We start from the raw sequence: 22,262 nt of genomic DNA, 5'->3' as shown, positions 1-22,262 counted from the left end.
ATGTTATTTCAAACGACGCTTTTCCCTACCGACCCAGCGTCATCAGGGGGACCCAGTGAGACGTGCTTCACGCACAGCTGGGGATGAGGCGAGCACCCTCGAAGGCAGGCAGCACCTACACAAAGCCCAACTCCAAAGTCAAGGGTCCATCTGAGCTGCTCAGTCAGAGCTATGGAACTGACAGCTACATGAACACTGTCACCAGTCGGTTATAAGAATCATCCCGATGACTCATGACATGCCTATATTAACTTTCTGAAAATATCATCTAAATGAAAACACACAGCTAAGAAAAGTAGACAACTTGCAGACACTACCCCAAAACACATGCTCAGCACCCGCCACCACCACTCCCCAGGTCTTTGGACACCAGTTTTGAGAAGCGCAGCCCTAGGGGACCCCACACATACCTGCCAGACCTGGGCCCTGCCACACTCCTTTCGCCACCCCCCTTCGGCCACAGTGTCACCACATCAAGGTACCTCCCACTTCAGGGCCTTTCCTGTGTTATACCCTCGCCTGACCCACTGCTCTGGGCTTTCAAATTCACGGCCTCAGGCCTCACTTCTCACCTCAGGAGCCTTCCCCAAGCCCCCTCCCCCCAGGCCGCTAGCTCGCTGTTCTTTTCTTCAGCCACACTGAGCATTCAGTAGGGCACCTCCTGTTTCTCTGCCTTCCCCACTGGACTGCATGCCGCTCCCTGGCTTCCAGAACTATATACGGCACGTAGCAGGTACTCAATAAATTATTTTGGTGAAAGAGTGGAATACACAAATGATAAAAAACAGCCAAGGTTAACAGCAGAGGCCATTCAGGAACCAGGACCCCAAGGCACAGGGTAGGGGTATGCCTCCCACCCTCTTCCTTTCCCCCTGCCACTGGGAAAGAGAGGGGCTGGCCAAAGCTGGAGCGCCACGGGCATTAGGGGTGGAGAGAGGCAGCCATACTCCATCTCCCAAGCAGGCATCGAATGCAGCTAATCCCGCCATTTCTGGGACAACTGAGGCCTACTCGGTGCCGGCTCTGTCCAGAACAGAAAGCAAAACGATCATCAGAACAGTAATGAGAACCAGTGGCTCTGACGTTGGTCAGAGGCAGAAGAGCCAATGTTAAAAAAGCAGACTCAACTCCAGGGAGAACTGGGTTCAAATTTCATGTCTGTCACCTACTAACACTTAGAGCAAGTGGGCCTCCCTGTCCTCATCCGTGAAATGGGGAAAGTAGCTGTGCCGAGCTCCAGGGCCGTGGCGAGGACTGGCGAGAGCCCCACGTAAAACCCTAGAGCTGCTCTGGGTACAGACGGGCCGCCCTGCTGGCTGTCAATAACGACCCGGGCATCCTGCATAGCTTTCTGCACCTCAGTTTCCTATCCACAAAATGGGGGTGACTACTACCCACCTTGCAGGCTTCCGTGCATCTAAGCTGAGATGCACAGAAGCGCTCAGAGACGTGCCTGGCCAAGCAGGGGCTCAGCAACGGGTGTGATTAATTTTTCAGACCAGAACCCTCCCCAGTGGGAGCCTCAGCTAACTGGCCTGCCACCCCCTCCCGAGGCTCCAAATCCACTCTGCCAACCAGCAAGCCCAGGCTGGCTGCATCCGGGGGCCCCTCGTTGCTCTCAGGTGCTCAGCCTGACACTCCCAGCAGCAGCAGCGGTGGTGGCAACAGCTCAGACCCCTCGAGCACCTCAGGAGGCTCTGGGCCAAGCACTCTCTACACGGCAGCTCCCCGATTCTCTCCCACAGCCCCACTCTGTAGAGACGTTCCCATTTCAGCTGAGCAAAATACACCTCGGAGAGATGAAATAAGGCAATCATGGGAGGAGCCAGAAGCAGGGTTCACATCCAGGCCAGCTGCCCCCAGCCTGGACCACTTCAAAATGACCCACCAGCTGAAGACAACCTGAAAAGGATGAGAAGGGCTGGGGAGGGGGTCAAGGGAGTGGCAGCCACCCCAGGCAGCTCGGAAAGGGCCCACGAGGTGGCAAACCAAGACAGGCTTGAATTTCTGGCCTCACCCTTAGAAACGACATCTGTAGACGAACTTCCTGGGCAGAAGAGCTAGACTCAAGGAACTTCCTGCGGGGACTTCTGACATGTAGTCTCCCCTCAGCCGGCTCCGGCTTGCCGCCCTGTTCCACTATCCCAGCAAAGCTGGGCCCAGTTGTGGGTGCTGAGTTGGCAATGGGTCCTGCCCCCAAGGGGGCCAGGCTGAGATCCCACCCTGCCGCCCCTCCCACACCCGCTCCCTCCCTCCTGGTCCTGCTCCCAGGGCCGGCTCCCCCAGCTGGGCCTCTCGCTGCTTGGCTGGTTGTCCAGAAGAAGCTGCCACGGAACCACCCCGCCGTGCAGCCCAGAGGCCTGGTGGCTGAGAGCTCTTGAAAGTTGAAAAGAGGCCCAGGAGGGGTGTCCCCGGGTCCCCCAGAGATCTGGAGATCAACTGCAAAGGATGGTCCTTTCCGCTCTCCGAATCCAAGGGAATTCTGGAGACCCCAGGAGATTTGCTGTGAGGGGCTCTACTTCTCGGGGAAGACACTCCAGAACGGGCCTGGGAAAATGAGCCGGACTCCCGCCCACTGCGCAGGATCAGAAGCCACCCTCACGTACAACTACCAAGTGCCCTCCTGGGCTGGGGGACTCTGGAGCCACATTGCCCCAATTCCGAGCCTAGCCCCAACACTGCCAGGTTGGGGGACCCAGCAGAGATTACTGAGGTTCTCCAGACCTGAGTTGTCACCACTGCGAGGTGGGAGTCAAAGGTGATTCCTCTTCGGTCTGAGGGGTCTTCACTCAAGTCCTCGCATGGCGCCTTCACCACACTGAAGTCCCTAACTACACATCACCTCCTCCAGGAGGCCCTCCCTGATCATCCCAACTAAAACATACTAATTATCCCTACACTTTCCCCTGACCCCTGTTCTCTCTGCTTTCCTAACATAGATCACGACTTGATGTCCTATCATGAACTTGTTTGTTGGGCACCCGTCTCCATTAAGAGGTAGGCCCCTCAACGTCCAATCTTTCAAGTTCTAGAGCAGCGCCAGGAATGGCACAGGTCCTCGGACACACGAGTTAAGGGAAGAGTAGAATCATCAAGTAGGGTTTTTACCTGTAATTACTGTTGCTGTTAACCTGATATTAGCTCAGCTATGTGGGTTGGGGAGGAGTGGGCAGCAAATCAGCCCACTGAGCCTCGCCCCATCTGTCCCTAAAGGGAACAGCCATGGGACCTGGGGAACACAGTGTGAAAACCACAGAGGAGGGAGGCGGCCATCAGGCTTTCGCCGTTTCTAAGGCAGTGATTCTACACAAGAGGGAAGTGGGAGGCAGGCGAAACTCCCTGACCAGCTCTAAAATTTACCCCTGCCCCAGGCAGAAGCCTGAGAACCTTTCTTATGGCAAAAAGGCACCCGCTAAAACCCTACGTCTGACCGAGCCGCTCCTCAGGGCAGGCTGCACGGCTCTGAGCGGTCCAGGCCTGGACTCCCCTCGACGCCCTTTCACCCTGCCCCTGCACCTCACCAAGCTCCATCCTCCCTGCGACCTTTGTACTGTGGTCCCCCCACACCTCAAGGCTGTTTCTTCTTATATCTCCTTGTCAAACAGTGATCAGCTCAGAGACCTTCTTGACCACCCAGCTAAAATAAGCACCACTTTCCCCCAAAATATAAATTAAAAATTATAAAATTAAAAAAGCACCAGTCACACCTGATTTTAATTCACTGCCTCGGCCCTCTCTTTAACCTGCCCCTCATTAATTCACCCAGTTTAGGGCTTGTCTCCCTCAGCCCCACAGGGGTAGGGCCCTTGTCAAATGCACCCCAGTTTCCCCAGCAGCCGCAGCAATGCCAGGTACATGGTAGGTGCTCAGTAAATGGCGGTGGATGAACAAAAACCTTTTCTCAGCCCTGAAACGCCTTCAGGATCAAATCCAAGCTTCCCGACCAGGCCCCACGCAGCCTGGCCTTGACTCCATGAGCACTTCTCCAACTCTCTCTTCCCATCCTTCCGCCTCGCTGCCTTCAAAAGCTCTGTCCCTCACCTGGATCAAGGCCATTCCCACCACTCCTAGGGGCTGCGGTGGAAATTCAATAAAAACACATATAGGAGGAGGGGTTAGCAGAAGGTGAAATCTGGAAAGGAGCTGGAATTTTTACCTCAGAGGGGCTCGAGGCAACACTGTGTGGGAGAGGGAGGGGACCTGGGTGCTGCATTTGCCAGTTTTTATTTGATTTTATGTCCCTCTCACTCTTAACCCTCACTTAGAAAATGGAGATGCTAATTTCGGCCCTGCACCCTTCTGGCATTAGCTGACAAGAATCTGTAACCTGGAAAAGGCCTTCAAAATTCTAGCAGAAATAGTAAGAATTATAATTGCTAAGATATCCTACGGCTCACCGTGTGTCAAGTACTCTTCTTAAATACAGGGAAAAGCAGGCAATGTTTACTGTAGGCTCACTGTTACGCCTGCCCAGTTAGAAATGCTTCCACAAATTAACCCATTTAACACTTACAACAACCTATCAGGGAGAATTATCGTCAGACCATGACACAGATGACGAACTGGGCTCAGAAGGGTTGAGAAACCTGCTCAAGGTCACACAGCCTGCAAGTGGAAGGGCTGGATTTGAACCCTGTCCTCTGAATCACTTCAACGCAGCTCTTTTCAGAGGTTAGACACAAGGACATCAGATTCCTGAATCCTGGCTGGGCCGGGCAGGGCAGCTGGAAAGCAGGACACCCAAGAGGACTGGGGGTGGGGGGGTGGATGCCCTTGGGACTGCTGACCGAGCATTTACAAAGTGCCAGGCACCATTCGAGAAGCTTCTCATAAATTAACCCAATCTATCCCCACAAAAGCCCAAAGTGGGTGCATTCCGAGCCCATTACAGAGATGAACACTGTGGCCCAAGATCACACAGCCAGGTGTGAAAGTGTCAGAACGTGCATGCATGTCCGCTACCCCATCTTCACGCAGGGACCTCTAACATCGCTCCCCTGGTAGCCATGTCACCACCTGCCATACTGCTCTTACTGTCTTCTCCTGGTTCCCAGCACACACTCCACCCCAGGTTCACAGATGCCCTGGCTCGACTCTGAGGATGGACCAAGTTTCATCAGCAAGCCCAGAACTACTGGACGGGCTACGGGCAGATGTGCTCACAGCAGCCCTAGGCTCTGGAGATGAGGGAAAGGAAAGGCCCACGGGTGCAGCTGGCAGGGTCCAGGGCAGGGGCTTCAAAGTGCCAGAAACCTACTCCAGCTTGGGACTCGGTGAGCCAGGAGCACATGACACCAGGGACAAGCTGACATGCATTCAAACCCCAGTCTGACCATCTAGGTCTCATAGACCTAGGGCAAGGCAATTCCTCCTCTGAGACCCAATTTCTGACTGCAAAATGGATAGAAACACCACTCCCGGGCACGAAATAAACCACTTTCTCACTGAAAAGATGTTCACTCTGAGGACAAACAGGGCCAGGGGTTCACATCTCAGCTCCGACACCTCTCTGGCTGTGAGACCTGGGGCAAATCACTCCACATCACGGCATATGTCTGTTTCCGCATCTGTAAAACTGGTAGCACATTTCTCTTTGCCTCGAAGAGGCCTACAAAATGAGCACGATCATACCTACCCCATAGAGATGTTCTGAGATTTAAATAAGGTCATGTGTGTAAAATGCCTGTCACATGCCTGATATATGGTAACCGTCCAATAAACACTGGCTATTCACTAACTCTGGAAATGATTTGCCTCTCTGCCTCAGTTTCCCCTTCTAAAACAGATCATGACAACAATACCTACAGTTCTGGGATGTAAGCATTCAGCAAGTTAAACTATGAGAATCATTCTGAACAGTGTGTGGCACAAAGAATGCACTCAGTAAATGCCAGCCATCAATCTCATGATTACTGTTTTTATTGCTGCTGTTAACCCCATCAGGCAAACCCTCTAAAACTGGCAGAAGGAGATCAGAGGAACAAACTCCTAGTGGAGAAAAATTCTACAGAGCCACCAGGGCCTTACAGAGACTCAGGGATCTTTATTTCCAGGAAGCGCAACCCATAGAAGCCAGTCAGCTTGGAAGCTAATGCTGTAGACCAGAAGTGACCATCTGTCCCCTTCTGATCACATCACCAGCCCACGTTAGCTGGGTCAGTCATGGACTGCAGCCAGCCCTCCAGGAACTCCAGACCCAAGGCAAAGGTTACTGGGCAAGCCAAGGTCACAAGCTGGCCTGGAGTGTAGGGGCAGTGGCCTCAAGTCTGGGGGCTGGCTGCTCCAAGCACCCACCCAGAGGCCACAGTGAGAAACCAGATCTGTGGGAATCTGGTAGTCCCAAATCCTTCAGAGCAGTCTTCCTCCCTGCGTCAGGCTGGGCCAGGGGCACCTCCCAACCAAGTCCTCTTGGCCTATGCAAAGAGGAACAGCTGGGAAAACAGCGATCAGCCTCTCTGCCGCCCAATGGTAAGGCCAACTGTTATCACCTGGTGCGGAGCATAAACATGATGGGCAGCTGGACTGCTATCCAGGGAGACACAAACAGCCTCAAGAACGGAGGGGCCTGCGGTGGGTGGTGGCTGGCCTCTTCACACCCACCAGCAATCAAGGTTAGGTCCCATTAAGTTGGGACCGAACTCCCTGGGCTTCTCTGGGAGGGGAACAGGGGACAAGGTTGAATGGCAGCCCATGGAGGACCTAATTACTCCAGTCCAAGCCTCTTGCTGAGCCCAAGAGGCCTCCAAATCAGAGGAAAGGGGTCTTCAGAATCCCAAGGATCAAGCTGTCCCGGCAACCTTGCTCTGGGAGAGAAGTGTCCCTCCAAACACTCCTTCCTCCCACATCTTAAGTAGGACCAAGGGCACAGTTCCTTAAACCCAAGCTCACTACCCTTTACCCTAAATGGAACAGAAAGCTCAAAAAACTTCTAACAGTGGCTTCTAAGGGATCTCCCCCTCCCCAAGGAAAGAACTTGCCACAGAAGTGTCCACACACCCTAATATGAAAGGGTTCTGAGATAGACAGCAGTCCAGTGTCCATCCAGTTTCCCCAAAGTCATTAAATTCAATAAAGCGTGATCCTCCAGCTCAGTGTAAATCCCAAGCCCCACCCAACAAACACAGGAGGCAGAAGCCCCTCCTCATCACTCGCATTACAGCCCTCCCAAAATACTCCCCCTAAACACCCACATTGGCCTGTCCCATCCCTCAAAGATGATAAACTTCACAGTCCTCCTTTGATGTAGCGCTCTCTACGAAGGATGGCTCCCCCCCCAGCACCTCAGTGGTATAACCCAGACAGCGCTACCCCGGCCGCACTTGGTACGGCTCCCTCCCCAGAAACGCACCCCCCCACACCTCGCAGCGCGTTATAGGAACTGCTCTCTCGGCCCCGAATAGGTACAGCCCCCTACACTTGGTAAGGCGCGCCACCTCAATGGCTTAGCGCTCGCCCACCAAGCGCGCTCTCCCTTCACACCCACGGGTTCAGCCCCCCGCCTGCGCATGCTGGGGTCCGCACCCCCAGCCCTTCAGTGGTTAGGTCCTCGCACTTTGGTAGCCCCCCCCCCGCCGCTTCAGTGGTACGGCCCGCCCCCAGCCCCTCCGGACTAGAACTACCACCCCCGCGCAGCCACCCCCACTCGGTCCCGGAAGGGGGGGGGCTCGAGGACCGCGGTCCCCGTCCGGCGGGCACTGGTGGTACGGCCCAACGCGGCACTGCGGGGGGTCCGGACGCGGCCACTGAGGGGCAGGGGGCGCTCTGGGACACGCGCTGGCGCACTCACCTGTCACCGGCGGCCGCCCAGCCTCTCCGGCGGGGCTCTACTCCCACCCATCGCCACGCTGCGCTTGGTCCCGCTCTTGTGTTTCCTGGCTGCGGTGGCGGCGGCGGCAGCGGCTACGCCTTCTCGGAGCCAGGCCCAACGGCTCGCGCGGCGCGGCCCCCCCGCCCCCTCCCCCCAGCCCCCGCTTACCGCCCCCTCCCACCCTCTGGCCGGAAATACCGCCTTCGCCCGCCACAAACAGGAACTGACGTAAACGAGCAAGAGCTGGACGCTGAGAGCGCTAGAGCGCAAGCGCAGGGCAAGGGAGGCGGCGGACTCAGAGCAGGGCGCCTGCGCACAGCAGGCAAGTTTGGGCCGATGTGGGTTAGGGATGTGCCTCGCGGAGGCGCCGGACGGAAAGAAGAGATAGGAGTGCGCAGGCGCGGTAGGACTGACTGACGCCCGCTTTCCCTAGAGGCTAGCCGCGGTGCGATTTCCCAGCAGCCCATAGTCCTTATTTACATACGCTTTGATCTCGTTTAGGTTGGCTCTCGCTGTTCTACCCGGTTCCGAGTCTCTTAAAGAGCCCTGGAGCGGAGGTGAGGAGGAGTTGTCATTTAGTATGTCCCTCATGGTTGAGCTCAGGCTCTGAAACCACACAAAACCAGCTTTGCATTTCCTTGCTAATGACTGGCCAGAGGCTCGACCGTTTTTTTGTGTGCTTCAGTATCATCTACTAAGTGGAAACAGTCATACTTGTATTACCGGGCTATTGGACTACTTTATGTAAACCGAATTATCAATTAGATAATTATCAATATTATATCAATTAGACATTCTACGACCACAATAGTCTTATCTGCTCATTCTACATAAGCAATTACATATGGGATATAACTTTTTTATAAGGTAACTTGGGCCCGGAAAGTCCTTAAAATGACCCCGCAAGAAAAGAGTTGTGCACACATCCTGGCCCATCTATTAGCTGCTGTACTAGACAGCTGTGAGACATCTGGCTCCCAGTCTGTTCCGTCAAATTGGTTGGGTGGGGCTTGTTAGCTTATGAGTTTGGGTTCCGGTATGCCACACAGCTTAGCAAGTATGCATTGGTTAATGCATACCTCTTGTAGAAGGCCTGGCTGGGGGTTGAGGAATCCTAGGTCCACCTCGGTCTGTGAGAGTGTCTCCAGCAAGTCCTGCTCAGGGATGGGCCTTAGTTTCCACATAGGTAAACCTAATGCTGGAACTAGCCCTTAGCTAATAGGTTTCCGGCTTGGAACTCACTGCTCTGTATTCCTATTCCTAATTCGTGGTCTTGCCCCATCACTGTGTTGTTAACTCTAACCAATGCCACTTGCACCTCAGTCCTGACCATTTTAGAGTCCTACTGTCTGGTAACGGGTCTGTCTCATTAACTGCACAGAGAGCCCCGAGAGGAAAAAGACCAGGACTGCCTCAGTCATCACTTTTGAGAGATGGGACATACCTAACACTGCCCAGCAAAGCCCTGGCACAGAGCAGGCCCTTGGGGAATATCTGTTTCAAGAATTAACCCCTCCACTCTAATCAAGACTCAAGGTTACTGTGGCCTTTCTTTCCTCCACTGTGTTGAACAGCTCACAGCCCATTCCCCTACATCCAGGTCTTCACGGCTGACTCAAATTCCTGCCCCTCCTAGGGCACAGGATGGATTATCTCACTAAATTCTCCCATGCCCTTGTGTATAAACTCCTTGGGACACTAGTGGTCAAAGGTACTGGTTTTCAAAGTCTTTTAAGTACATGTGTGTCCTTACAGTACAATGAAACAAGTGTCACAAAATACTGTTTACCTTTATGTGTGATGCACTCTGATATTTAATTTTTTTCAGTGTCGTTTGAGTCCCCGCTAAACTGATTTTCAGACCTGCTAATGGGGCACTCCTTGCAGTTTGAAAAACACTAGTCTAGGGGAGACGGCACTCACTGGCTTTGGAGATGGACAGGCCCTCATTCTAATCATGCCTTTCCTGTGTCCTCATCAAGATAACTTCACTTCTTGGAGCCTACTTTTCCTCATTGCAAAATAGAATTTACTTAGCAACTGTTATGGGCCCAGTTCTGTTCTTAACACTGTCCCACCGGTGCTATTCCATTGCTGTCAACACAACCTTGGAGGTTAGTGCAGCAGTCCTGGTCCCAGGACAAGTTAGGGGTGGAGGTTGGATTTGAACCCTGGCCATCACATATAGGAGCCTGTACTTTGAACTCACATCATGCAGAAAAGTGGAAAGTATTGGCCTTACTCTGTTGCTTTGGCAAACCACTTATCGTTCGGGGGTGCTCAGCCTATCAATTTCTACATCAAGGGTGATTGCAGAGAAAATTCCCTAAAACCCCAAATTATTCTCCACCCTCTAATCTGTGCTGTGAACTCCCTGCCCATAACTATAAGTATGGGCTGCCCATGCATTTTTCTGAGGGCTGGTAGCTTCTCATCTGATGTCTGCTCAAAGGCCTCTGGATTCAGAAAAAACTATTGAAGACTCCTGCCCTGAAGGATGGAGAGGGTGTCTCCTCGAAGCCCCCTTATGTCCCCAGGGAGCAGACATCAGCTCCTGGAGTCCATTTCAACCTTTCTCACAAATTGGGCTCCTGGTGGTGAACAATCTGTATGTACCAGCTCTTAGGATTCCCGAATGGGGAGGCTTCTACTCCATCCCACAAGGTCTGGGGGTCTATCTATGGCAGTGGTGGAGGTGGCCATGGGGGCGGGAACCGCCCCTGCCACGTGGGCAGTGAGGAGATGAAAGCAGGAGGAATCAGAATTCCTCCTTTCTTTATCCTAAGCAGAGCGTTTTCAGGGGAGAAAGTCTATAGCATTAATCCGATTCTCAAAAATATCTGGCACTGTTAAAAAAAAGTTTTTATTCAAAAGGGTTTCCCACGTTATACAGAAATGTTGAAATACTATCTTTGACTCCCCAGCCAGAAGTTACTGAGCCCCACCCTAGATGCTACTGTGTTGGGAAAATCCTTTTAGAGTCATTTTAAGTGTTTGGCAGAAGTACAGATAAGCCTCGGGGATTCTGTTGGTTCCAATTTTCTTTTTATGAAATATGTTTCTCTTTCAGAAATTGCAATAGAAAACACCATACATATTCAATTTTTTAACACATAGGAGATTCCCAAAATGTTTCGGTGGTTGTGCTAGGCTGGTCTCTGGGGCAGACCTTGGAATGAAGTTTTTTCTACCCTTGATAAGACTGAACACCTTATCGATCTGCTCTGAACACATAGATGGCTTCCCATCCCATGTGGAATCAAAGCTAAAGGCCTCAGCAGGGCCCTAGGTAAGTTGCTCCTGCCTTTCTAACTTCATCTCAGGCTACTCTTGCCCTTAACGTCATGTTCTAGACACACTAACCTCTTGTCTACCCCTCCAAAAGGACAAGCCTGTTCCCACCTCAGGGCCTTTGCAGTGGCTGTTCCTTTTGCCTGGACAGTTCACCCTGATTTTGATTTTTGCATGACTGGCTCCATCTTGTCTTCCAGAACTCAGTTCAAACTCACCTCTTTCGAGAGACTTCGCCTGGCCACTCAAGACTCAGAAGAGCCAGGCTGTCACCATCCATCTCTTTAGCATATCTGAATTCCCTACTTAGCACTTAACACTAAAGAATACTTTTGTTGTTTATTTTGTAACTGTCTTTCCCAAAACTAGGATATAAATTTGTCCGTGAAGGCAAAGACCTTGTCCTGGGCAACCCTGTCTTCCCGGCTCCTAGAACGATGCCTGGCACATAGTTGGGACTTGGGGATCAATAAATATTTGCTGACTGAATGTGGTTTTGATTAGGAAGGTTAAAGCTCTGTACTGGGGTGAATTTTACTTTAGGTCTGAACTTATCTACTCACAAAAAGTTGAACGAATAGTAATAAACTCTTAACCTTTATTGAAGAATTCCCACATTTCCGACACGGTGCTAGGAACTATACATGACCTTATCGAATGTCCCTGCAGGTTGAAGACTCTGAAAGGGCTATTTTGCAGAAGTAAACATGGGCCCAGAGAGAAGTCTCTTGCCAAATATCATACAGCCAGAATGCTGTGGAACCTGGATCCAGTCCCAAATACGTCTCAGGCCAGGCTCACACTTTTACCCACAGTACTGGACTTCGCTTGCATGAGTCCAGATTTCACATACAGCAAAGTCTTGTATAATGCTATAAGTATGTGCATTTGAAACAGTGAAACGCTTAAAACATAGTTTCTCACATTAAGAAAAACTGAGATAAAAATAAATTAATTCTAAAAAAAAGAAAGAAAAACAGATAATATAAATATCACCTCATTTTTTTTAGGTCATCAAAAAGGCGGCATTTCACAGCTGCCCAGTGAGGTGATTTATAAAAGCTATTTGAGCTGTTGCCACAAGATGGCGCCACGTGCGCTGGTCATCCCTGCAGGAACCCTGCTGACTGGCATGCATCAAGATTCCCGCAGCAAGCCGGGGGGCCATTCTGCCGTTATTTAAACATTCGCTGTTTAAAAGGAAACTCTTAAAAGCAACACATGATCCAGAATTGGATTCAGAGCCAGGAGGGAAAATGGCAATAAGGAACATTATTGAGACTATTAATGAAATTGGAATAAGAACTGGGCTTGAGTATTGTAGCCATGTTAAATTTCGCAGTTTTGGTAGTTGTACTGTGTTTATGAAAGAGAATGTTCTTGTTCTTATATGTGTTGAAGTATCGCAAGGTAAAGGGGCCTGATGTTCTCCAACTTAACTCAAATGGTTCAAAAACACAACATACATGTATGTACACATGTAAGTGTATGTATGCGTGTTTATAGAGAGGGGGACAGGACAGAAGGGAACAAAAGGACAAACGAGTAAACAATTGGCAGGTCCGGAAAAAGCGTAGACAGGAAACCCTCGTGCTATTCTTGCCACTTTTCTATAAGTTTATAATTATATCAAAATAGTTACCCAAAAAGCTTTTTCTTTTTTGTAGCCAATGGGAATGTCATTCAAGGGTTCTTTATGAGGCGACGATAATGCTGGTGCTGAAGATCTTCCCTGAAAATCATCAGTTTCAGAGACAAATTAGATAACACATGCCCGGCACTGTTTTAAGTCCTTCACGTGAATTGACTCACTTGATCCTCACAGTCATTCTGTGAGGTAGGTGCTACTATTACTTCCATCTTAATGAAGAGGAAACTGAAGCACAGAGAGGTTGAGTAGCTTGCCCGGGACCACAGAGCTGCAGAGCTCAAGCTCTTAATCATAACAGACCACCAGGAAGGCCAAAGGATCACCAGGATATGCTATGTTGGTCACTTAGGGACAAGCAAGGGGCAGAAAGGCAGCTTTAGGAAAAATATCAGAACAATGAATGTAGGTTTACATGCTCTGAAACCCTGCCTATGTAGAAGTCAGTCTTGAATTATGCGAAAGTTTAGCTGAACAAAACAGGGAAATTAAGTGGCCTCTGAACCTGCTAGATGTCAGTCAACACTGGAGGAAGAATTAGAATGTTCTTTAAACAACTCTGATTATCCTCAATATTTACTTGTAAATATACAAGTGGCATAAATTTAAATTTATAAAAAATAGCTACATTCTCTTTGCCCTAGGTATTTACCCCGTGGATATGTTCACACATGAGCAAAATGTGGTGCACACAAGAGGCACTGTTTGTAATAGGAAAAGACCTGGAAACCACCTAAGTGTCCACAATGAGGGACTAGTTCAATACACTGAGGTACATCCACATGAGGGAACACCGGCAGTTACTGTAAAAGGAAGCTCTATCCATCAAGCATATTAAAAGCTGTTATCATTAGCTATCAGGGAAATGCAAATCGAAACCAAAATAATAGGTATCATTTCACACCTGCTAGGATGGCAATAATCAAAAGGACAGCTAATGTGTTGGCAAGGATATGGAGAAAGTGGAACCCCCGCACACTGCTGGTGGGAATGTAAAATGGTGCAGCCACCTTGGAGAACTGTAGTTTCTCAAATGGTTAAAAATAGAATGAATAGGACGTGGTTCCATAGTGTAGCGGTTAGCACATCTGCTTTACACACAAAAGGTCCTGGGTTCACGCCCCAGTGGAGCCACGGTCCATGGTCTATAGCCATGCCACCCTGAACAAGCCTGATCCCGTCTGATCTCAGAAGCTAAGCAGGTTTGGGCCTGGTTAGTACTTGGATGGGAGACCACCTAAGAAAACCAGGTGCTGTAGGCATGAATAATAAATAAATATAGACAGATAGATAGATAGATAGATAGTTATCTAGATAGATAGATAGAACATATGACCTAACAACTCGACTCCTAGGTATATACCCAAGAGAACTGAAAATACATGTCCACACAAAAACTTACATGAAACTGTTCATGGAAGCATTGTTTATAATAGCCCCAAAGTGGAACCAAACCAAGTGTCCATCAACTAAGTAAACAGAATGTGCTATATCCATACAATGCTATATTATCAATAAAAATAAATGAAGTACAGACACATGCTACAACATGGATGAACCTGAAAGACATGCTAAGTGAGAAGCCAGTCACAAAAAGCCACATATTGTATGATTCTATTTATATGAAATGTCTGGAAGAGGCAAATCCATAGAGACAAAAAGCAGATTTGTGGTTGCCAGGGGCTTGGAATGGGGGGCAGAGTATGGGAGGGCCTGGGAATGATGACTAAGGGGTGTAGGGTTTCTTTTCAAGGTAATGAAAATGTTCTAAAATGTGGGGTGGATGCACAACTCTGTGAATAATTACAAGCCATTGAACTGTGCACTTTAAATGGAACAAATGTCTGATATGTGAATTATATCTCAATAAAATATATATTTTTTAAAAGCTCTTTATGTGGTTGATACCAAATGACATTCCTGTAGCAATGTGTATGCTCCCTTTACTCCAAATCTTCCCCAACATTGAGACTTTAAATTTTTTGCCAGTCTACTGGGCACAAAGCAGTCTTGTATATATACCTTTGAATTTTGTACTGTCTGTATGAATTAATCCAAAATAAACATTTAAGTATGCTAATAAATTATTGCTTTTCTATTTTCAACATGCTATTTTGGGGTTGCATATTAAGATTACATTTTTTAAAAAGGGGGTGTCACCCCAGTAGCAACGAGCACACCTCATGCCTAGATCTTGGTTCTGATACCATTCTACAATGAAAGGAACTGGGCTCCTTGGAGAAATGCTAGGCTCTAGGACCAGGGCAGGAAATACACAAGATAAGCCTGGAGGATCTGTAGTGTCAGAAAGTAAGGAAGTGCCAAACAAACAAACAAACAAAAAACAAACAAGAAAACCCCACTACACAATAATGGAGCTATGTCAAAGGGACACAGGAGCCAACCGAAAGAGCACCCAATGGCCAAAGCTGAAATAACGTGAACAGCACAATAAAGTAACATTGGATGATAATCCAAATCATAAAATAAATATGCGTGAGTCTACACTGATTAAAAAAAAAAAAAAAAGATTGAATTAATAAATAGGGAGAAGAGACCAATCTCCCTTGCGAAAGAATTCCAAACAGTTTATGTCAGTATTTTGTGAGCCCCCCATCCCTTACATGTAAGCTGCTCGGAGTGACTGCCTTTCAAAGGGACCAATATGGAAAGGGAGAAAGTAGAGGACTTTGCGGTAAGATGTGACAAATAGTAGGTAATCAAGCCAGATGATCAAGATCAACACAAACAGTGATCAATCAGGTTCACAGTATGTACCCTAGATGGGATGGATAAAATGGCACTTCCCTTGAGCTCTTCCTCTGAATGATATGCAACCCCAGTCTAATCACAAGAAAAACATCAGGCAAATCTCAATTGATATAATATACCTGGACCAGCATTCTTCAAAACTGTCAAGGTCATCCAAAACAAGTCTGAGAAACTGCCCCAACCAGGAGGAGCCTAAGACAACTCCTTATTTGTCAACATAAATGTTTGACAACATAAATGTAATATGGTACCTTGGAAGAGAAAAAGATATTAAAACTAAGGAAATCTGAATAACTATGGACTTCATACTAATGCATCCATATGGGTGAATTATAACAAACATTTTCATACTAATTAAGATATTAATAAAGGAAAGTGGATTATAGGGTAGACGGTAACTCCATACTAAGTGTACGTCTTGATTTTTTTGCACATCTAAAACTGTTCTAAAAAATAAAGTCTGTTCCTGTTTGTTGAAGTTTGCGAAGGCCTGGAGTTCACAAGCAGGTCAAGTTCAGTGTTGGTAAACGCCGGGCCTTCAGAGGCAGGTCTGTAGGAGCAGTGCTCACTAGACTAAATCAGCTGGGATCCCAAAGGAGGGAAATGTGGGGTCGGGATCACTGGGGCCTGACTTTGACCTCTGGCCCATCTCAAGCACCAGGCTCAGGCACTGCAGGAACGGGCAGTGGGACTGGCTGGGACCTTGGCTGCTGCCACAGGCATTAGAAGTGCCCATCTTGCTTTGCATCCACTGGTGGAGCTACCAAAAGAGGTGACATGTTCAGAGGTGACCTCATCCCAAGACCATGTCTAAACAGAATCATTTGCCTCAACTGGCTCAGATCTGGCTCTGGGTTTACCACGAGCCATGGGCTCACTGCCCCGCCATCTCTACGTGTTTGTAGGATAAGCTAGGAAATCCCTGACTTTCGTAGTGATGCCCCGACCCTGAGAACTTGACAAGTCCATTGATGTAACAAAGCACTGATTTGTACTTCCTGGCCCAGAGGTGGTGGTCAATGTCAGCTCTTAGCATCCCGACTTGCTTCCTCCAGCGTGCTCCAAACACTGGAGTTCAACTGCTCTTAATTCCTTTGTGGAACGGAGTGATAAATGTGTAAGTAAACCATCTGAAGAATGCCAGTCTTGGGGGAGGGTCTAGTTCAGATTTGCTATTGACCCACTATCAGCATTTGCACTGAAGTGGTATCACTGGAACTCTTCAGATTCAGCCCTGAATTGGCCCCACAGGTGAACAAGGCTTTCCCACTGCAGCTCTGCTTGTAATCGCAAGAGGATAGAAGCAACTTGAACTCCCTTCCAAAAAGGACTGGTTAAATAACTTAGGCTGTTAATGTGTGTGTGCTTGTGTGTGTAAGCTATGTTCCTGTGTGTGCGCGCGTGTGCGCGCACGTGTGTAATCCATCTCTGGAAGGATTACTCAAGAACTGGTAACAACAGTGGCCTCTGAGGAGGGGACTGGGGGCTAGGAGATGCAGGAGGAAACTTCACTGTAAAGGCTTTTGTATCCTTTGCACTTTGAACTATGTACTATTTATGCTCAAAAGTGTTTAAGAGAACCAAAGAAAAAATAATGCACCCCTGCAGTCACAGCCGTTGGGGTTGGTTTGGGGCAATCACCAAATCACATGGGTGGGACACTGGGGCTCTACAGTGACTGCGAGCAGAGGAGGCATCCAGCGCCAGGTCCCTCTGGCAAAGGGTGTCAGGATGGGGCGTGGCACTCAAGGCCAGAGGCATGCCAGAGCTGCAGATGCTTCAGAGGATGAATTGATGGGGCGAGAAGACAGAGATGACTAGAAAATCTCCTAGGACCCCACCCTCCACCTATGCAAAAGGACCGTTTCAAATCTGTGATTGAGACAGCACAGGGTAGTAGTTAAGGGGCCAGGATCTGGCTCAGCTCCCTGACGTCCACCCCAGTCCTGCCACTTGCCAACTGGGTGAGGTCTTTAGCAGTTTACTCCTCTCTGAGCCTCTAAAGAGCAAGTGACGACTTACCTCACGCAGGTAAGCCTTTCACGGGAGCTATACATGCGTTTATGTCATCGTAGATCCTACTACGCATCAAGAAATTACGTGTGCTCCTAAATTTAGTAACTGGAACACTTCCATTTAACCCTGGCATTTGCTAAAATTATCCATGAAGTGGGACAAGAAGAAATTATAGGAGGTGGGGGGCGGAGAAGAGCAGCAAGGAAAGTGTGTGTGCGTGAGCGCCTCCTCGTGGCTGGGACATGAAAGGGCGGTGTCCGGAATCGACATTGCAGTCATTTGCTGTCCTTCCCAGGCCGACCTGGACCAGTGCCCCGAGGACCCAGCCTGGGCCCTCACCATGAGCGAGGTCGACAGCTGCTCTTTCTACCACTGTCCCTCATACTGAACTCCAGCCCTTCACACCCCAGGCCCAGTGCTTGGGACACTGCCTGACACAAAGAGGGCTCCCGATATGACATTATGAAAGAACTAAAAATAAATGACCAGTTTGGGAAGAAAGCAGCTCTGGAGATGGATGGTGGTGGTGGTTACACAACAATGTAAATGTACTTAATGCCACAAAACAGTACATTTAAAAATGGTTAAAATGGCAAATTTTATGTATATTTTACAATTAAAAAATGGAGGTCTAATGTCATCTTCACTTCCTTTTAGTTCTCCTCCAAACCCCCGCTGCTCCTTGGGAATCTCCTTATCAGATCTGTTCTCTAATTAGTAAAAGAGCTCCAAAGTCCCTCCCGGTCCTCTCCTCTCTCTACGCCCCCTTCCAGCTGGTTTCACCGGGCCCTCGGCCCTGAACACCGCGGTACCGGGCCCACCCCGAAGCTGCTGACGCCCAGCTCGGCGGTCCTGAGCCCGAGCAGCCCGCTCACCCCTCAGTGAATACGGGGAGAGCCGAGTGCCCTCCCGCCCCACCGGCTCCCCGCTCCCCAGCCCTTAGGCCCCATAACAGCACCTTCCTTAGATGCTCGTCTCCCTTGTAGGTGCGACCCATTCTTTCCATCCTCCCCTCACCCCAACTTCCAATCCGTCAGGCCCCGTGCTGCCCCTGCTCTGAACCCTGGGCCACTCACTTCCCTCTCCCCACCGCCGACCTTGCTGTCTCGTCCGGGCCGCGGTGGCTGCCTCCCTGGCCCGCCCCTGCTCTCCCAGCAAGATCTTCCTCACGGGGCCACCGTCATCTTCACAAGTCATGTCTGACCATTACTCGCCTGCCTCAGACCCTCCCGAACTCCTCAGTGCTCTGGGGATGATGTCCATGCTCCTCACCCTGGGTCACAAGGCTCCTGGTCATCGGCTGCTGGGCCACCCTATGCTGGAGGGAAGGTCCCTCCGTCACCAGCCAGCCAGACAGGCCTTCGCCTAGCCATTTCCTCTGCCTGAAAGCTCTTCCTGACCGTCATGTGCTGCTGCTTCTCCTTTCCAGCTTGGCCTACCTGTCACCTCCTCTGAAAGGCCTTCTTACCCCCGACGTCTAAAGAGGCCCTGGTCACTTCTGCTCATCCCTTGATTCTTTGGAAAGTGCGGTCACATTGCCATCTCCCCAGCTAGAGCCACGAGGGCAGGGGTTTGTCTGCCTTGCTCATGGAGGGGTTCCCAGCTCCCAGGACAGGCCTGGCACAGAGTAAGGGCTGTGCAGCAGCAAGCAGTGAAAACCAAATCCACAGGAACCCACCGCCTCCAAACAGCGTGCGATTTGGAGAGCTGCCAACAGGGAGAGTGACAGAAACAGGTGGAATCTGTGGAGGCGGAAGGCAGGGTGACGAACTGCGCGGTCTGTCGAGGGGAGGAGAAGGCCCAGCTAAACAGGGACCGTGACCACCACTCCCTCGGACTTGGGGCCCAGGTGTGTGCAGAGTTTGACCCTCAGAGGCAGAGCCCATCCCTTCATTGCTGTCCCCCAACTCACACACTGTGCTTCATGTGAAAAACAATCCTGCGACTCACCTTGAAGGAGGGGAGGAAAATAGTATGAAAGTCACCAAAATATATTAAAACAGCTGTTTCCTTCTCTCTCGGCACTGGTCTCCCTTCCCAGTGCCCCCTGCCCGCCACCCACCATGGCCTTTCAGAGAAAAAGACACCCAGGGCAGGAAGACGGAGGTGGCCCGGCTGCAGCCCAGGGCCTGATCTGGGAAGGCGCCTCCAGCCCGGGAGTGAGGGCCGCTAACAGTCTCTACAAGCTCGACGCCACTGTCGACGAGGGGGCCGCTGGGTGGCCGGAGGTGCAGGAGGGTCAGGCAGGACACAGCGGACCGTCGGGCCTTGCCACAGGGACAGAAAACAGAAGAGAAATGAACAGAGTGAAGAGAGGGAAAATCAGAGCAGTTAAGGCGGGACGGGGGGCAGAGGAGTGAGGGGAGGAAGCTGGCAGGGTGAGGGGCCGAGGGAGCCCCTCCAGGTGACACCCGTTCCGGGGGACCAGGAAGACGAGGAGCTGGGCTTTGAGGCAGCAGACGCTGCTGAGAGGGAGGGGAGGGGACGTAGGAGAGGAAAAGGGCACTTGGCACTTGGAAGAGGTAGAAAAGTGGGCCCTGCCAAGGCCACGGTCAGAGAGGACAGAACAGAGGACGTGAGAGAAGGGAAAGTCCCAGAGCGGCAAGGCCAGGCCACAGCGACCATCTTGACTCAGAAAAATGGGGTGAATCCCCAAAGCTCGGGCTGGGCCTGAACGCCTGAGGGAGACCAGCAGTGCCATCCAGCGGGGGAAGCCCTCACTGAAGCCTGATGGGGCCGGGAGCCTGGAGGGGCCTGCGCCCCGCCCGCGGGCTAGGTCCTGCGGCCCAGTCTTTTGAACACGCTCACAGTGCCCGCATGGTCCATCTGGGCACCAAGGCCCTCGCTGGAGCTGCTCCCCCGGGGCCCCAGAGTCCTCTTAATGGTGACCTTGACCTCGGCCGAAGACTTACTCTTGGTGCTCGTGACCTGGCTGTCCTGGGCCTCAGGCACAAGGGCAGCCTTGCCCAGTCTCTGGATGATGCTGACTTTGGACAGGGCCTCTGGCTTCCTCTCGATCCTCGGGCGGGTGGAAGGGCGGGTGGAAAGGGCCAGGCGCCGGAGTGTCGGGGTATCAGCTGTTGTCATTGCTGAGCTTGTGGCTTTGGCTTTGACAGTCAGGGCCGGCTGGGGACTGGCCTTGGCTGGGCCCCGGCCTAGCTTCTTCAGGACCCCAGCATACTGCAGGACAGAGCTGCTGCTGTCATTGTCGCTGTCCCAAGCCAGATCCTCATCCATCTCCGGGGTGGCCCCCAGGCGGCTGAAGACTCCCGTGGGCTGTGGAAGTCAGAGACCGGACAAGTGAATCATTTAGTCACTCAACACATATTCATGGAGCGCTGCCTCATGTGCCTGGCCTCTTGGAGCTCACAGCTGGAAGAATACCCATCGGTGACACCCCAGATAGTGGCCACGACAGGGGAAGTCTGAAGAGCTGCGGGGAGCACAGAGGAGGCCCCTGGCCCTGCACGTTCAGAAAAGGCTCGCTGGAGAAGGCACATCTGAAATGAGATCTGCGAGCTGGCCGGAAGTGGGTCTAATAAGGAGGGAGGTGCGCCACGCAGAGGGAAGACCACTGGCTAAGGTCTACAGGTGAACAGGAGCGAAAAGAAAAGACAAACACGTCATTCACTCAGCACATAATTTCTGAGTCCTGACTCTACCTGGCCCTGTGCTGGGTGGTGCTGGGGACAGAGCTGTGACAGGCCTGGTCCTGCCCTCAGGGGGCTCACAGTCCAGTGGGGAAGACAGGCCTGGCATTGGAAATGACACAAGCAGTTCTCTACGAGACCAATGCATTCTGGGGGTGGGGGGGGCAGTGCTGAAGAGCAGACACAGAGGATCCTCGTCTCCTCTTGGAGCTCAGGGACGTTTTCCGAGGCTCCAGCATCTCTGCCAGGCCCTCAAGGTTGAACCAGCAGAGGGCGAGCGGGCTGAGTCCCCAAGGCAAGAACAAGAATCACTGGAGCACTCGCTGTGTACCAAGCTCTTGACATGGCTGCATCTTCAAGCCACATGTCCTGAGTGTTGTTATGCTCATGATAAGATCCTAGGAAGTGGGAAGAGGCCAGAGTGGGTGAGCCCTGGCGGCGTGGGGCCAAGAGGCAGGAAACACAGCTGGGGAGCTCCACCAGTTAATGAAAGGTGACGATTACCAGGTGCTCATCACACACGACACACCCAGCACCATGCAGGTGCATCTCACCTAACCCTCACAGCCACCCTATGAGGTGGGTGCCATACAGATGAGGAAACCAAGGTACCAAGGGCTTACTCAAGTGACACGGCTAAGGCCAGGCAGCCAGGCGGCAGGCCCAGGCTGTATGCTTCTAACCACACACCACGTCTGGGGCCTGAGGGACTGTGAGCCACAGCAAGAAGAGTAGGCTTCAGCCTAAGCACAGTGGAAAGCCTCTGAAGGGCTTCTGGTGGGGGGCAGGTGGCCCATCCTGTGGGTGGCACGTACTGCTGCTATGGTGGAGGGGCTAGCGGGGGTCACGGTAGCTGCACAGGGACCAGTTAGGAGGTCACACTGTATGCACACAGGAAGAGGTGACAGAGCGGGCAACACAGATGGTGCCACTGGAATAATGATCACCTAGAATGGGCGTGATGGGGTGTCCCTGAGACGCGCCCCAGGAGAGGAGTTACTTTGGGGGAAGATGCTGAGGACAGTTTGGGACATGGTGCTGGGAGGGGTCCAAGGAGGCATCCAGGAGTCAGCCAGAC

General features: G+C 51.1%; 2 protein-coding genes, 1 long non-coding RNA gene and 1 other non-coding gene across 11 annotated transcripts in view; 2 read left to right on the top strand and 2 right to left on the bottom strand.

The window, feature by feature from the left end:
- Positions 1-7,944, bottom strand: part of LOC105300159 (RAC-beta serine/threonine-protein kinase) — a 57,251-nt gene extending 49,307 nt beyond the window's left edge. For 3 of the 6 annotated variants that reach the window (XM_023537932.1, XM_011372221.2, XM_011372222.2), the window contains exon 1: positions 7,787-7,944. The gene's annotated coding sequence lies outside the window, so the exon portion shown is untranslated. The remainder of the gene's footprint in view (positions 1-7,786) is intronic. The other 3 variants (XM_023537935.1, XM_023537933.1, XM_023537934.1) reach the window with 1 other exon arrangement.
- Positions 7,945-8,070: 126 nt separating this feature from the next.
- Positions 8,071-11,564, top strand: LOC111746876. 3 transcript variants are annotated; one of them, XR_002783295.1, is made up of 4 exons: positions 8,071-8,364; positions 9,382-9,518; positions 10,878-11,096; positions 11,299-11,564. It is a non-coding gene; the product is annotated as an uncharacterized LOC111746876 (long non-coding RNA). The 3 variants fall into 3 exon arrangements; XR_002783294.1 differs by having other exon boundaries at positions 8,071-9,518; positions 10,925-11,096; XR_002783293.1 differs by having other exon boundaries at positions 8,071-9,518.
- A 2,325-nt stretch (positions 11,565-13,889) lies between these two features.
- LOC111746890 lies at positions 13,890-14,008 on the top strand. Its single transcript, XR_002783298.1, has one exon. It is a non-coding gene; the product is annotated as a 5S ribosomal RNA (ribosomal RNA).
- Positions 14,009-18,115: 4,107 nt separating this feature from the next.
- Positions 18,116-22,262, bottom strand: part of CUNH19orf47 (chromosome unknown C19orf47 homolog) — a 20,096-nt gene continuing 15,949 nt past the window's right edge. Inside the window, exon 9 of the mRNA XM_023537906.1 lies at positions 18,116-20,820. Within this exon, the coding sequence (XP_023393674.1) occupies positions 20,307-20,820 (514 nt within the window). The 3' untranslated portion in view covers positions 18,116-20,306. The remainder of the gene's footprint in view (positions 20,821-22,262) is intronic.

The sequence above is a fragment of the Pteropus vampyrus genome, unplaced genomic scaffold (assembly GCF_000151845.1).
Source record: "Pteropus vampyrus isolate Shadow unplaced genomic scaffold, Pvam_2.0 Scaffold203, whole genome shotgun sequence".
NCBI classification, from domain to species: Eukaryota; Metazoa; Chordata; class Mammalia; order Chiroptera; family Pteropodidae; genus Pteropus; species Pteropus vampyrus.
The sequence above is the reverse complement of the archived record's forward strand: the minus strand, read 5'-3'. Positions and strand labels throughout refer to the sequence as shown.